This window comes from Brachyhypopomus gauderio, unplaced genomic scaffold, assembly GCF_052324685.1.
Source record: "Brachyhypopomus gauderio isolate BG-103 unplaced genomic scaffold, BGAUD_0.2 sc104, whole genome shotgun sequence".
In the NCBI taxonomy this organism is placed as follows: domain Eukaryota; kingdom Metazoa; phylum Chordata; class Actinopteri; order Gymnotiformes; family Hypopomidae; genus Brachyhypopomus; species Brachyhypopomus gauderio.
The window spans coordinates 70,001-83,227 of NW_027506925.1; the positions used below are offsets into that span (position 1 = coordinate 70,001).

The 13,227-nt window shown below is 42.3% G+C and overlaps 2 protein-coding genes across 2 annotated transcripts in view; one reads left to right on the forward strand and one right to left on the reverse strand.

Annotated features, from left to right (window-relative positions):
* exoc2 (exocyst complex component 2) overlaps nucleotides 1-3,626 on the forward strand; it is a 17,305-nt gene extending 13,679 nt beyond the window's left edge. Inside the window, exons 22-28 of the mRNA XM_076993129.1 lie at nucleotides 1-62; nucleotides 1,504-1,645; nucleotides 2,008-2,063; nucleotides 2,632-2,754; nucleotides 2,841-2,902; nucleotides 3,063-3,122; nucleotides 3,232-3,626. The exon at nucleotides 1-62 is cut by the window's left edge and continues 55 nt beyond it. Coding sequence (XP_076849244.1) covers nucleotides 1-62; nucleotides 1,504-1,645; nucleotides 2,008-2,063; nucleotides 2,632-2,754; nucleotides 2,841-2,902; nucleotides 3,063-3,122; nucleotides 3,232-3,325 — 599 coding nt within the window. The 3' untranslated portion in view covers nucleotides 3,326-3,626. The remainder of the gene's footprint in view (nucleotides 63-1,503; nucleotides 1,646-2,007; nucleotides 2,064-2,631; nucleotides 2,755-2,840; nucleotides 2,903-3,062; nucleotides 3,123-3,231) is intronic.
* Nucleotides 3,627-6,257: 2,631 nt separating this feature from the next.
* On the reverse strand, nucleotides 6,258-10,291 carry irf4b (interferon regulatory factor 4b). The gene is given in 10 exon segments (XM_076993162.1): nucleotides 6,258-7,091; nucleotides 7,094-7,210; nucleotides 7,404-7,516; nucleotides 8,219-8,551; nucleotides 8,739-8,843; nucleotides 9,005-9,119; nucleotides 9,207-9,292; nucleotides 9,450-9,636; nucleotides 9,814-10,011; nucleotides 10,164-10,291. Coding segments are annotated over 9 exon segments (1,542 nt in total). The 5' UTR covers nucleotides 10,164-10,291; the 3' UTR covers nucleotides 6,258-6,803.
* Between the last annotated feature and the right edge of the window lie 2,936 nt (nucleotides 10,292-13,227).

Here is a 13,227-nt window from a genome sequence, read left to right on the forward strand (position 1 = left end):
TCCTTAACCTCGCTGAGCACTTGGAGAAACACGGCTTTACCACAGCCGAAAAAATCACCAGGGTAAGAGCGCCCCCCACCCCCACTTCCACCACACACACGCACACACACACACACACACACACACACACACACACACACACACTAACATGCCCACACATATATGGTGTGTGGTTGTGTGTGTATATGTGAGTGAGCAGGAGGGAGGGAGTTCTTCATTCATTGCTGAGTGACTCACTGAAGGGCTTCAGAGAAGCTAGAGGGTTTTCAAATTAAAGGGATGATTGTCATAAAAATGCTAATGAGTGACCTTTGTTGTACACACGCGCCAAATGGCTGTTGGCTCACAGACAGAAATGGGTTGTCCTTCCAGTAAACAAAAGTGTCCCTATTTATGGCTAAAACTGCATCAACTGAGAGATCAAAGTTCAAACTGAACTGCAGCTACAGGGCGTTTGTTTTCCTCGCGTGGAAGGTAAACCTCATGATACCTAGAAAAGATACAGAGAATAAGCATTTTGTCTTACTGTAAGGATTTAAGTAGTCTGTTTTTTTTTTAGCGCTCTGGGTAGAACCACAAGCTAGCAAAAAAAATAAATAAATAGAGCCTGATGCTTTAAGATGCGAGTAACTTTAACCTTTAACCTTTTGAGGAAGACATCACTGTGAATGAATTATCAATATAATTTTATAGATTAAGCTTTAATGAAAATTTGGAAATTATGCATAATGACCTTTTCCCCATATAAACCATAAAACATATTTAATAGGCTTCCGTGCCAGTCTAATAAAAGGTTATTTGTCAACAACATTCCTTGTTTGTGGTGGTAGGTTCACTACGTCACTACATATGAAAACAAGACACCCTGCTGACCAACACTAGACTAGCACTTTTTCACTAGCTGCATGATGCAATCTTATTAACATACTGGCAGACTTGAGACTTAAAGAGGAACAAGACTACAAGACTGTGGGTTAGCTGGGCTTGACATTCACTATAATAGTCATATGAGCAGACACGGTGGCGTCATTGAACGGGGTGTGAAAAAGGCAGTCAGACGCATCGGGCCACGCCCTTAGATGAGAGCCCAGCTCCACGTCTCGCCGGCCGAATACCGTGCAAATGTTTTTATTAATCACCTTTGGTAAGCCTCATGTTCTGAGACTGTTGGTATATTAAGTCATAAGAAATGAAAAAAGTCACACGTACTAATAATTGCGGTTTAAATTTCTCATTTAAGTGCTGGTGCTTTCCGTGTCTGGTTGATTTCCTTGCAGTGAAGCTCAGTCAGACTAACAGACATGCATGAGTGGACACTACTCATTTATGTGTGTGTGTGTCCTGTCCAGAGTATGGGTGTGTGTCTGTAAGTAAGGCAGCAATAATGTCAAAAACTGTTCTGTGTATAACATTCTGTGTGTGTGTGTGTGTGTGTGTGTGTGTGTGTGTGTGTGTGTGTGTGTGTGTGTGTGTGTGTGTGTGTGTGTGTGTGTGTGGTTTTAGGTCAGCATTGAGGCAGTTCGTGAGTTGGACGAGCGCTTGTTTGAGTCATATATAGAGAAGAAGTCTGATCCTATTGTAGGCTCTCTGGAGCCAGGGATCTATGCAGGCTACTTTGACTGGAAGGACTGCCTCCCACCCACAGGTACCGCTGATCTACAGTGGATGGTGGTCTGTTTGGATTATGAAATAACTTTCTCTTTCTATTACTTCAGACACCATTGTGAGAGAACACAATGGTACTCAAGAGACTAGCTGGAAAGTTTTATCCAATCACTCTTACCTGTATATACACACGTTTTATTTCACTGTGATTTCTCACTTCTGCATTTTTATGCTTTCTTTCATTATAAAATGCACCCAAAGCTTGTTTATCATAATGAACCTTTATTTAAACTTTAGATTTCAAACATACAGACATTAGTGAACTTGTGTTTGAAGTGTTTACTCACATCAGACATTTGTTTTCTCTCACTCTCTGTCTCTTTCACTCTCACTCACTCTCAGGTGTGCGGAATTATCTAAAGGAGGCACTGGTCAGCATTATCTCTGTCCATGCTGAAGTAAGCCATGAAACCTCGCCATGCTTTAAATCTGCCTCAACACTCATTTTGTAACTTTAGTCTCGGCACTTCTTCACCCAGTTCTGTTATGAATAAGCAAAAGGGTGTGTTTCTGCTTGGCTTTAGTAAAAGTGGTAAACGTGTTTGAAGATTCATCTTTAGCCTCCAACCTAGACACTGTACAAACTGACAAGATGTCGGTTCATACTCCAAGCCAATAATACACCTTATTATAGATTACCAAGCTAAACAAAACCAACAGAAACATCGCAGTCGACAGTGTTTCTCCCATCCATTGAAGGGAAGTATAGTCAGCAGGACCTACATAATATAGAAGTTTGAATTGTCTCATGTTCAGCCAAGCTGTTAGATAAATGTGTGCGAAATCTAAAGACATGTTATTTTTGATGGCCAAAGATGATATTCATTCACCATTACATCATCATTTCAAACCATTTGGGCAGTTTTTTTCTGTATGTATTATAGAAGAGTTTTGCATTTCTCTTTTATAACATCTTTTTATTCCTCCCTCTGTCTTGTACTTTCTGTTAAACTTTCTCTTTGCAAGGTGTTCACGGTTTCTAAGGAGTTGGTTCCCCGTGTTTTGTCGAAGCTCATTGAGGCCGTGTCTGAAGAAACGTGTCGTCTGATGCAGTGTGTGTCCTCCTTCAGCAAGAACGGCGCCCTGCAGGTCCTGAGTCCAGAGGCCACCTGAGAGTGTCTCCATGCTCGTAGCCACTGAATGTGACTTCTGTTCTCGTTTGCGTTCGGTTTCAGGCACGTCTAGAAATCTGTGCACTAAAGGACGCAGTAGAACCATACCTGACATCAGAGAGCCAGTGAGATCTCCCTCCTAACACACACACACACACACACACACACACACACACACGGTTTTGTACATCCAAATGTCATGATAACGTAGGCACCGTAATACACGTATTTAAGGTAGTGGAGTTGCATATCAGTAACTCCTGTTTCTCTTTCTGTCTGATTAAGGGCCAACTTTAAACAAGCCCTGGAGGCCCTACCTCAGCTTCAGAGTGGAGCTGACAAGAAGTACGTGTGCCTTAACCCAACCAGCTTTAAACTTTACCTGACTCAGCTCTTCCTAAAAGTTACTCTTCCTCATCCTCTCCTCCTCTTCCTCCCCTCTCATCTCACGTAGGCTCTTGGAGGAGTTGTTGAATACGTTTAAGAGCAGCATGCAGTTTCAGCTCAACTGCTTCCAGTCCTCCTCTGTACAGCCCATCAAAAGATGAACAACCATCTACAGAGTCTGAAGAGCACTACAGCCAAGCAGTGTGTGTGCGTCTGTGTGCGTGTGTGTGTGTGCGCACGCTTCTGTGTCTGTGTGCATATACACACGTTTGTGTCTTTGCTTGGACACAACTGTCTGGAATGGTATTACACTCTACCACGCTGATTATTATATGGAATCTGATAACTAAATGCACTTTGTTGTTACATTGCTTGGCAGACGAACCACAGTGTATATTAAAAGAAACAATACATAAATAAGTTGTTGGATATATTTTTGTAGATGTAATCATCTTGGTGCTTCTGGGTTGAGATGGTAACTCAATGTGGTGGGAGTGAGTTTGATATTGGGGGGACACTTTTGCTGAATGTAATTGGGGGGGGGGGGGGGGGGGGGTGAAGTTGTCGGTTTTGGACTTTCTACTCCAGTGTGTTAGCTGCATTATTGGGTGCAGGTATAATTGAGGGTTTTGGCCTATACTGAATCTGAGAACTTGGAGGAGAGGTGTGTGAATGCCTATTGAGCTTTATATGAACAAAGAATATTGTGCCGAACAGTTGACTTGATTGCCAAAGGCAGAATCTCTTACTGCTTGATCAGTCATTTTCAGCTTGATCAGCAGTATTCTGTATAACACCACTCGTGCACTATACCCATCCACACCCCAGACGTAGTAACACACACCCTGTCTGGTGTCAAATGGAAAGTCACACGCCCCGTCCTTCCCCAGCTCACTGGATTCTTGGAGCGTTTTTGTTCAATCTGATTAAGTAACAGAATTCTTTGACTTCAAGCTGACTTTTCTTCAACCAACAAAACTTTGAGGTAGAGTTTGCAAGGTCAGCTTAATGTAAAAGGTCATTATAAGGACCTGTTTTGTTAGTGGTGTAATCTCACCGAGATATACAACTTGATCATCACTTTTGCTGTGCTCATTAAGATGTATGTTATTTCAGGTACTTAACTCTTGCGATGTGGGATTACAACTTTGAGAGCTTGAAATCATACTAAACAGATTTTTAAAGAACTGGACAGCATTTATAAACTAGTTAAATTATAATACCAGATGAATGAAATTGGGTGAGCACCAATAAAGTTGGTTTGGTACTCTGTGGCGATAAAACTTCTGTCACAGAGAATGCAGATATCTGTTTTCCCCTTGTTTATGTTTTGAAATATTTAATTACGGGCAGTGATTGAAACCACAATTGTTCTGTGAGAACACATGTCGTAACTTTCCCCCTTTACTACAAGCCTGGTGTGTTTGTTTTTGTTCTATAATTAGTGACACATCCTTCTATTTAAGGTAACGAGTTTAATGAAGGTTGGTATCAAAGCTGTGTGTCGTTTCAGGTAAAACAGTGGGTGGACATCTTAAGGTGTTAAGGGAAGTTCTTATGAATCTGTCTTTCCGTTGTACGTAGGCAGAGAGGAAGCTAATCCAAACATGTTTACATCCTTCATGATCCCCTGTTACGAACAGACCGAGGATGAGAGAAGATATTTGTTACCTGTCTCAAATCTATTTTCCCTCTTCTTTTACATTCTAGACTGCTCCCCATAAATTAGGTCAAAAATGTTTAAAGTAGTCATCTAAAAGAAACAGCTTACAGCTGCAGCTGTTGAAGTGAAAACCCCTTTGCAGTGGAAAGAAAACATTACGTGGTGAGTTAAACAAGATAGACAGACCAAGAGAAGTAACATTTTGACCCAAGTATTCTTCAGTGAGTTAAAATATGTTTAAATGCGCTTTAAAGTGTGGGAATTATTTAAAGCAGACCAGCTGCAGTAGTTTTCTCTAAAACCTGTATAGACTGCCACAAAGTTCAGTCATGCATTAAGTCCCTTGGATAGAAAAGCAACAAAAAACAACTAGATCGATGTACGGTCATATTTGAAGGAAATATTTTATGGATAAATCAACCGATGTGTTGACTATCCTCATCATTTTAGTTTTCTGAACCATTACAATCTGGAGATGGATTTCATTTATCTGGTATTATAATTTAACTAGTTTATAAATGCTGTCCAGTTCTTTAAAAATCTGTTTAGTATGATTTCAAGCTCTCAAAGTTGTAATCCCACATCGCAAGAGTCAAGTACCTGAAATGACATACATCTTAATGAGCACAGCAAAAGTGATGATCAAGTTGTATATCTCTGTGAGATTACACCACTAACAAAACAGGTCCTTATAATGACCTTTTACATTAAGCTGACCTTGCAAACTCTACCTCAAAGTTTTGTTGGTTGAAGAAAAGTCAGCTTGAAGTCAAAGAATTCTGTTACTTAATCAGAGTTTTGTTGTTATGAGGGCTTTATTTTACTACAAAACTGTACAAGAATATATTTTCCCATAAGATGAAGTTTACCTTATGTAGTTGCTATACAAATTACCTGCACCGACATACCTACTGTGGTACATACCAGATCCTTCACAGTTGAATACATTAAACACGCATCATCATAAGGCAAGATATCCTGCATTATGCATTTACAGTGGAATTCGTTCATTATCCATGGTGGTTTTCCATGCTGGCAAATTGATCGAATAAAATGCCATTCCTGGTTTATATATCTTTGTAGACATTTAACTATTGGAGGTTTTCAAACATTATGTAACCTGGTCCAAAAGCAGAAAAAACGCTTCATTTCTGAAATCACCCTGAAGAAAACCAAAGACTAAGAGTCAACCCCCAAGCTCTTAAGACGCATGATAGAATTAGTTCATTAGAGAGGTAGACTGGTCTATTATACAGAAAGATTTTACAGTCAGAGTAGTTTGTAACTGTGTGTACAGCATTGTTTTTACTATGAAAAATATCTATATTAGGAAAAAAGCAACTATATTAGAAAATAAAATTATGTATATACATTACTGAAGGACTGGAGTTTATTTTATCGTAAATCATAGTAAGTACCATCTCTTACACTTTGCATGGTTTAACTATCAATATTATGTGTTACTCATACTGGCTTTTATTTCTTTTTCTTTTTTTGCTGTTTTGAATTTCTTTACATATGTGTTAAGGACTACCTGAATTGGCTATTCGGGCATTTATCTGGGGGATCTACAGTATTGAATTGTTGTTCAAAGTTTTGGAAAATAACAACTGGATATACATTTCCTCATTGGGAAAATTTCAATAATCAAAAATAAACTCTGTCCTTTGACAATCTTCTCTTCCTGTGTGATGTCATGAGTTTGCAAGTCTGTCAACCATCATCATCCTGTTTCAAACCACATTTCCCGTCTGCTCATATAGACACACACATACATATTCTCACAAACACATTACATACTGCCATGTTCATCAGTGTGGGCCAAATACCCAAAGCCCTGTTCACACTAAAGGTCATCTGAAGCTACATAACATGTGATGATATTAACATAATCTAACATAGGACTAACACTTCTTTAGTTCATATATATCACACACATTTAGACAGATCAAAACTTCACAATGAAATCTGCTTCACTACAGCTCCCTGAGATGATACGAAAGAATGAAATAAAGAAATGGCCTAGTGCTTATCAGACAGACGCTGATCTGTACAGTTTGCGATGTCTTGTGTCCGTTTTTGAGACATAAGCCAGTAAGCTTCACCAAGTCTGCTTCGCCTCTCCCACAACACAGACGCCATGGCAGCAAACTCGCCATGTCTCCCATGGTCCTTTGCGGCCTCTCTCGATGCTTCGGATTTCTGGACTCAGAAAGTAAGGTCACAGGCCATTGCTGTGGTGATGGGCAATGACTCTGTGGTAGTCCTGACTGGCCGGAATGGCGTGCTCCGGGGGCAGAGGTGAAAGGTTGTGACTGCGGATGTAGTTCATGCTGCCCGGGTGGGTGAGGTAAAGAAGCTGGCGTGTGAAGAAGGGTTCAACCTAGAGCATGATGGGACACATTGACTTTCACAACAGATACGATATAAGTAAGAAGAGTAAGAAGACGCACGGGTCTACTTTCTGGAGCTGGTAATTAACCAGCGCTAATTCCAAAGCTCACGTTTGTTTTGGTGATGTACAAATGAAGGAGTTTCAGAGACTATGAAAGATAAGGGGCTGAACCACACGTTACCTGGACTGTGAGGGTCCTTTTTGGTCTCTGGTGATCTGTGTTCTCATCCTCAAAGAACAGAAGCACCTGGGGACAGGGCGGCAGACGGGTGTGTAGAGCGTAGCTCTGTAACTCTGAGACGAGAGGGAAGACGCATCTTTAGATGGAAACTTTAGGGAGAAGTCAGAAAAGGTGAATTCTAGACAGGCACAGTGCATAATCAAGCAACGAGTCTATGATTTCATATGACAGACTCATTGCTCACTAGTGGAACATTCTCCATTAATAAAAATAGTTACACCAAGGCAGGACTAATACCTCAGCTAGTTAGTTAGAAGTGGCTCTCACTTTTTTCGCCACATCTCCATGAGCTTTCTTGATTACAAACAGCTTGTATCATGGAGACATGTGACTTGTGGGGATTCTCATTCGTGCTGTAATCACATCCTGGAAAGTCCTGCGTGCATGCGTGCAGATGTACCGCTAGCAGACATACAGTGACGCGGAGGGTGGGCGGTTGCTGTAGTTCACAGATAATCTGTGTTGTGGTGTATCCCTCTTGTGCTGTGGTTGTATATTTACTGTAAGCCTCTATGACCTTATTTACTGTAATAATTGACAAATTACATGTTCTGAATAGTTTCCCTGATGGTCCTGTCAGTGGAGTTTTCAATAGTCATAATTCACAGAAAGACAAAGATACACATCTTTTTTTTTCACAGAAAACCAGTTCCCGCAACTCAAGCCGTCCAGATTAATGGACGTATTCACGAATCTTTTCGCTGAGAGAAACGCCAGGGCCGTGGATCACTAAAGGTGAGGGAGTCCCGTCTAACCTGTGATGAACAGCTGTGTGTCCAGCAGCTTGCAGTTCTGTTCTCTCTCCAGTTTGTTGGCCTTGTTTCCAGCTGGTGCGTGTCCCCCTTCCCAGTACACCCTGCTGGAGCAGCGCCGGCGCGCGTAAAGCCCGTCGGTGGTGACCCACAGCAGGACGCCGTGCTCCAAAGGACCCCGGTCCACGTGCGGCAGCTCCACCAGCTCGGGCCCTTCGGACGGTCCGTAAGGCAAACCGTCCCTGCTCACGCCCAGCAGGCAGCCGTCTGGACTGTTGACCGTCACCTCCCGCACCACGGCCTCCCTGTAGTACACCACCACCTGGAGACGGTAATCTAACCGCGGAGAGGACGGCGGGAGGTCAGAACCTGCTTTTCAGTACAGTCTTGTGGTTGTTGTTGTGGCTGTTTGTGAATGTATTCAAGAGTTATCAGTGTGTCTGAGTGCTCTTTGAATGCGGAGGAAAAGACGTCCTTGTGTATCGGCTAGTAAGTTTGAAAGGAGTCTAGGTGCGTGTTGTACCTGAAAGAGTCATTGTGTCTGATTTCATGCTGGAGTCCAGCGTCCAGGTGGAGGGCAGAGGCTCTGAAGCACTACAGCTATAGAAGGAGCCGCTGAACTGGTACCCTGAACACAGACGAACAGGTGTACAAACCACACGTTCACAGGATATTAATTTGATTTTTATTTGATTTTAATGCAGATAAGCCAGTCATAACAAATATCTAAACAAGGCATCTTTCAGTATGTCCTTTACATTCTAAATTAAGATTAAGACACATCCGTACCTGCATCCCAGCGAGGGGTGTATGGGCTCTGGTTGTAAGTTATTTCGGATATTGGGGCCTTGTCTGAAAGGTAATCCCTCCAGCTCCTCTCTGCTGGAGAGATGAAATTGCACACCTGTGTGGAAAATACAAATTCATTTACATAAAGCCACACTCTCTCACCTAGAAAGAAACTTAAGGAAGTTTGAATTAATCCTGTCACCTGACTCTGGAGAGGTGCATAGGAGGGGTGCAGTGGATAGCTAGGTGGGCTTGCACTTGAAGGAATGTCTTCCAGCGACCTGGATCCTACACAGGTGAAAGGTGTTGTACGACTGTCAATGTCTCAGTCGACGAGCCGAAATATCACGAGATTCGTTCGCGCAAGGTTTCCTCCTTTGAGTAAGCTCGCGCATGTGCGCGCGCACAGCGGGCAAACTGGCGCGCGTTTGGGAGCGCTACTTACCTTTCTTCGCTCCTTCGGGGACGATCCTGTACACTTTGTAAGGGTCTGAAATGTCCAGCTGACTCCGTTCCAACAGCTCCTCGAAGTCGTTGCTCTTGTTGAGCGCGCAACGGAGCCGCGTTTTCCACGTTGGTGGGTCTGGCTTGTCGATGCCCTCCCGATATTTGCCTTTGAACAGTGCCCACGCCTAAAGAAATGTTATAAATATGAGCCCTCATGTCTGACCCGGGACGGTAGAGTGTTAAAAAACGACAAACTCACAGGCTTTAACATAGTTTAGTTAGATTTGAATGGCCCGTGCAGTTATTCCCAGCTCAGTGTGTTCAGACGTTCTCCGATTTGCTGTCTTGCTCTTTCAGGCTACCTTGAACAGAGCAGCATCCTCGTCCCTGTTGTAGTCCTGCTTCCCAGCGTGTTTCCACGGGATGCGGAAGATGCTCTTCTCGTCGTTCTCCCACACCAGCCCGGGGTACTTCCCGGTGTCCACCTGCTCGATCAGCCACTGGCGCAGCTTCCCGTTGCCCGAACCCCCTGCCATCGCGCGCTCTCCATCAGAGCACATCTTTGCATGAAAGTTAATGAAACCCAGTCAAGAGGAGATATGAACGGATCTCTACAAGCCAAACCGACAGCAGGAGTCTCAGTTTAGTTAAATTCGGTGTGATCTTAGAGAAATATGCACAAATTTCAGAAAGTAGAGGGTCGCATCCTTACCTCGTTGGAGCTTTCAGGTTTTGGTATGTGTCACGGGGGATGTAGTTCAGCTTTCGACCGCGAGTTTTCTTAAATCGTTTGCATTGACAGGGGCGGAGCGAGCTCGTGTTCATCTGTGAGGATCGTGCACCTGTCGCTCGTGTGTGATTCTCCGAAGTCCGTTCACACGGACGTCCCGTAAGCAAACGGGGGGGAAATTCAGGCTGGCATTGAGCCCACGCACACTGCGTGTGGGACTTTTGATCATTGTTTTTTAAATAACACTTTATTTCTTTGAAGCCGCTGTCAAGTTATTGTCAGTAGGGAATAACAGTCTATTTATAAATGAACTGCATTTTAAGGCTGATAATGCACTACTCCCAGCTCGTGAATTATTAGTTATATGTAAACTAAGCACACCTCATATCATATTTGTTGGTCTTATTAGCATGTAATCTAATTTCAACTAAAGGCATGTTCAAATTGATCTAACCCTTCCAAGAAATGTCCAGTCTAATTCAGTGTGATTGACAGGTAGGCTACACTTTAGTCAGGTATGTATTTACTTATTTTTACTTTGTGGTAGATCATTGTTAATGTTTGTATTAGGATGGAAATGCTAGAAGCAACAACGAATATCAGCGGATGAGACTTAGTTCTTTTCTGACACAGCTCAAGCCGAGTAGCGGCAGGTAAGGTTAGTTATTCTAGTCTGTTACATGAATTGTAGCTACATACATCAACACGTTTAAAACTGAGAAATTTCTAATTTCCCACGTATCATAAAGTCAAGCCACGGTCACCTCGCTATCTGACCATCAGTCACTATTGCCATTCCGGGTTGACTTATGTAGGTTAAATTGCATCATCCTCTGGACACATTAAATAAATAAATACAATTCGACAATTTTTTTTTTCCGCTGTCGCGTCTCCATATATAGACATTTATGTGCACAATAGAACAGATATAGTCTGGTATAGACGCGTTGTTTTTTTGTTTGTTTTTATGTATGTTATGCGTGTGTAAAAAAAGTAAACAGATAAAAATAAGTAACCAGACAGATGAATGAGTTCTATGATATGTCTGAAATACAGCAACACCCCTGTCTAAGTGTACCCTAAAGTGAACCCTAGTTATAACAAGTCAAGACGCACGGAGAAGCGGTTTGAGGTCATTTCATTATAACCTCTTTGCTATTTACTATACACTACAGTATAGGTCTGTGCAAAAGTATTAGGCCGCAAGAATTGGCAAGTTATGTGTTTGAGCGGCAGGTGTTTGAGTGCATGAACACATACAAGAATATCAACACAGTGAAACACAGTTAAAATAGATATTAATCAAGAAAAACGAAACAAATTTGGTTTTATGTTTATTGTTGTAGCTTGTTAATGAATTCAAACATACAGATAGTTTAAGTAGAACTGACCTCTATCCTCAAAATTGAAGTTTTTACCAGAAAAACAACAACTGCCAACAACATAAGAAGAATCCTGTCAATATTTAGGGTGTGTGCTTGTTGACCAAATAAATAATTGCTTCCATGATAAATAATTGTAAACATTATTGTTGAGTAGCATGACACAAAATTCAGTGTCATGCTACTCAACAATAATGTTTACAATTATTTATCATGGAAGCAATCTTCCATGATAAATAATTGTAAACATTATTGTTGAGTAGCATGACACTGAATTTTAGTTACAATGATGGTTAATTTTTTTTTTTTTGGCATAATTTAAAACCCAAAGATTTATTATATCTGTAGCCACTTCTTTTAAACAGCCATGGTGAGGTTGTAGAACTGGCTTGTTCGGATGCTGCACACGAGGTGAATGCGGAAGGAGAAAAAGTGAAGTAACAAAAGGATTTATATCTTAGTCATTGTAATTCAGCATTCTGGAAATATTTCACGAAGACTACAAGCATCAAGTTCTGGAATTTTGTCGGGTCCTTCAACAGTCTATTCAACTGTCACGGCTGTGCTTCTGAGTGTCAGTCTTTGTGATCGTTTAAATTGGAAGGGCACGGAGGCTCTTCTGAACATGTCCAAGCTCTGACATTATTAACGTGTGTATGTACACACACATGCATCACTTATTTGCTTGTTTACATCAATCACAATGCACCTTTAGCCAGGGGCTAAATATGAGTTTTGATTGCAGCAATGGCCTTGGCTAAGTAATTGCCTGCAGCCAAAAGACTGTCCCCAGTTCGGGCTGTTCAACATGGCTTAGAGTGTTTCTCTACCGGTGTTGCCATCTGCTGGGAAAAGCTCACACGCCTTGCCCAGCTGGGTCAACTGCTCACTGCTGTAGCTTCTTTTACCCTCCCGAGTGTCCAGCAAGGTTTTCGAAGTTCTGTCTGCACCTCCAGAGCTAAAGCCCTCCAGACACATGTTGGATCTTCCGATCAGCATTCTCCACATTCACCTCGCTCCTCGGGACATCGGCCTGAACCTCGAGTAACTCCTCACTGCACCACCACCATCCACGCTAATGGATATTTCCTGCTAAAGGAGATCGTCGACTTCATGGGACTCGCCTGATTGCTGTCAATAGAGGGCGCTGTTGTACTAAGCCTTAGGCAGAAGGAGAGCTGTGCTGATGAAGCACACTACAGTATCAAATGTCCAGTAGCAGCAAATTCTGGGCCCTGTACACTCTCAATGTCAGTGGGCCCCTATAAATGCCAGTAAATGAGGCACATGAGCAAAATGGGCCCCTCTCCCTACTCGGGCCCTGGGTAGTCAGGTCCACCCCCCCCCCCCCCCCACCACGCCCATGCACAGGGGACAAATGTAAACTAATTGTTTATAATTACATTTTTTGTTGTTGTAGACATTTAAGGAGGTAAATTGATGTCATCTCCTTTGTTTTTCTCTTCCTCTTGAGGCCTTTCTGAGGCTGTCGTTATAAAGCAAAGGTGTCTTTATATGTTTACACTTCATGTTGTATAGGGTGCCTAGCCTTGTGTAGGGTGCCTAGACCTGGTGTAGGGTGCCTAGCCTGGTGGTTTTGGTTGTATTTGGCTAAGATTTAAGTTTGACTACTGTTATTCCCTGACAGATGTATCACGCTACTT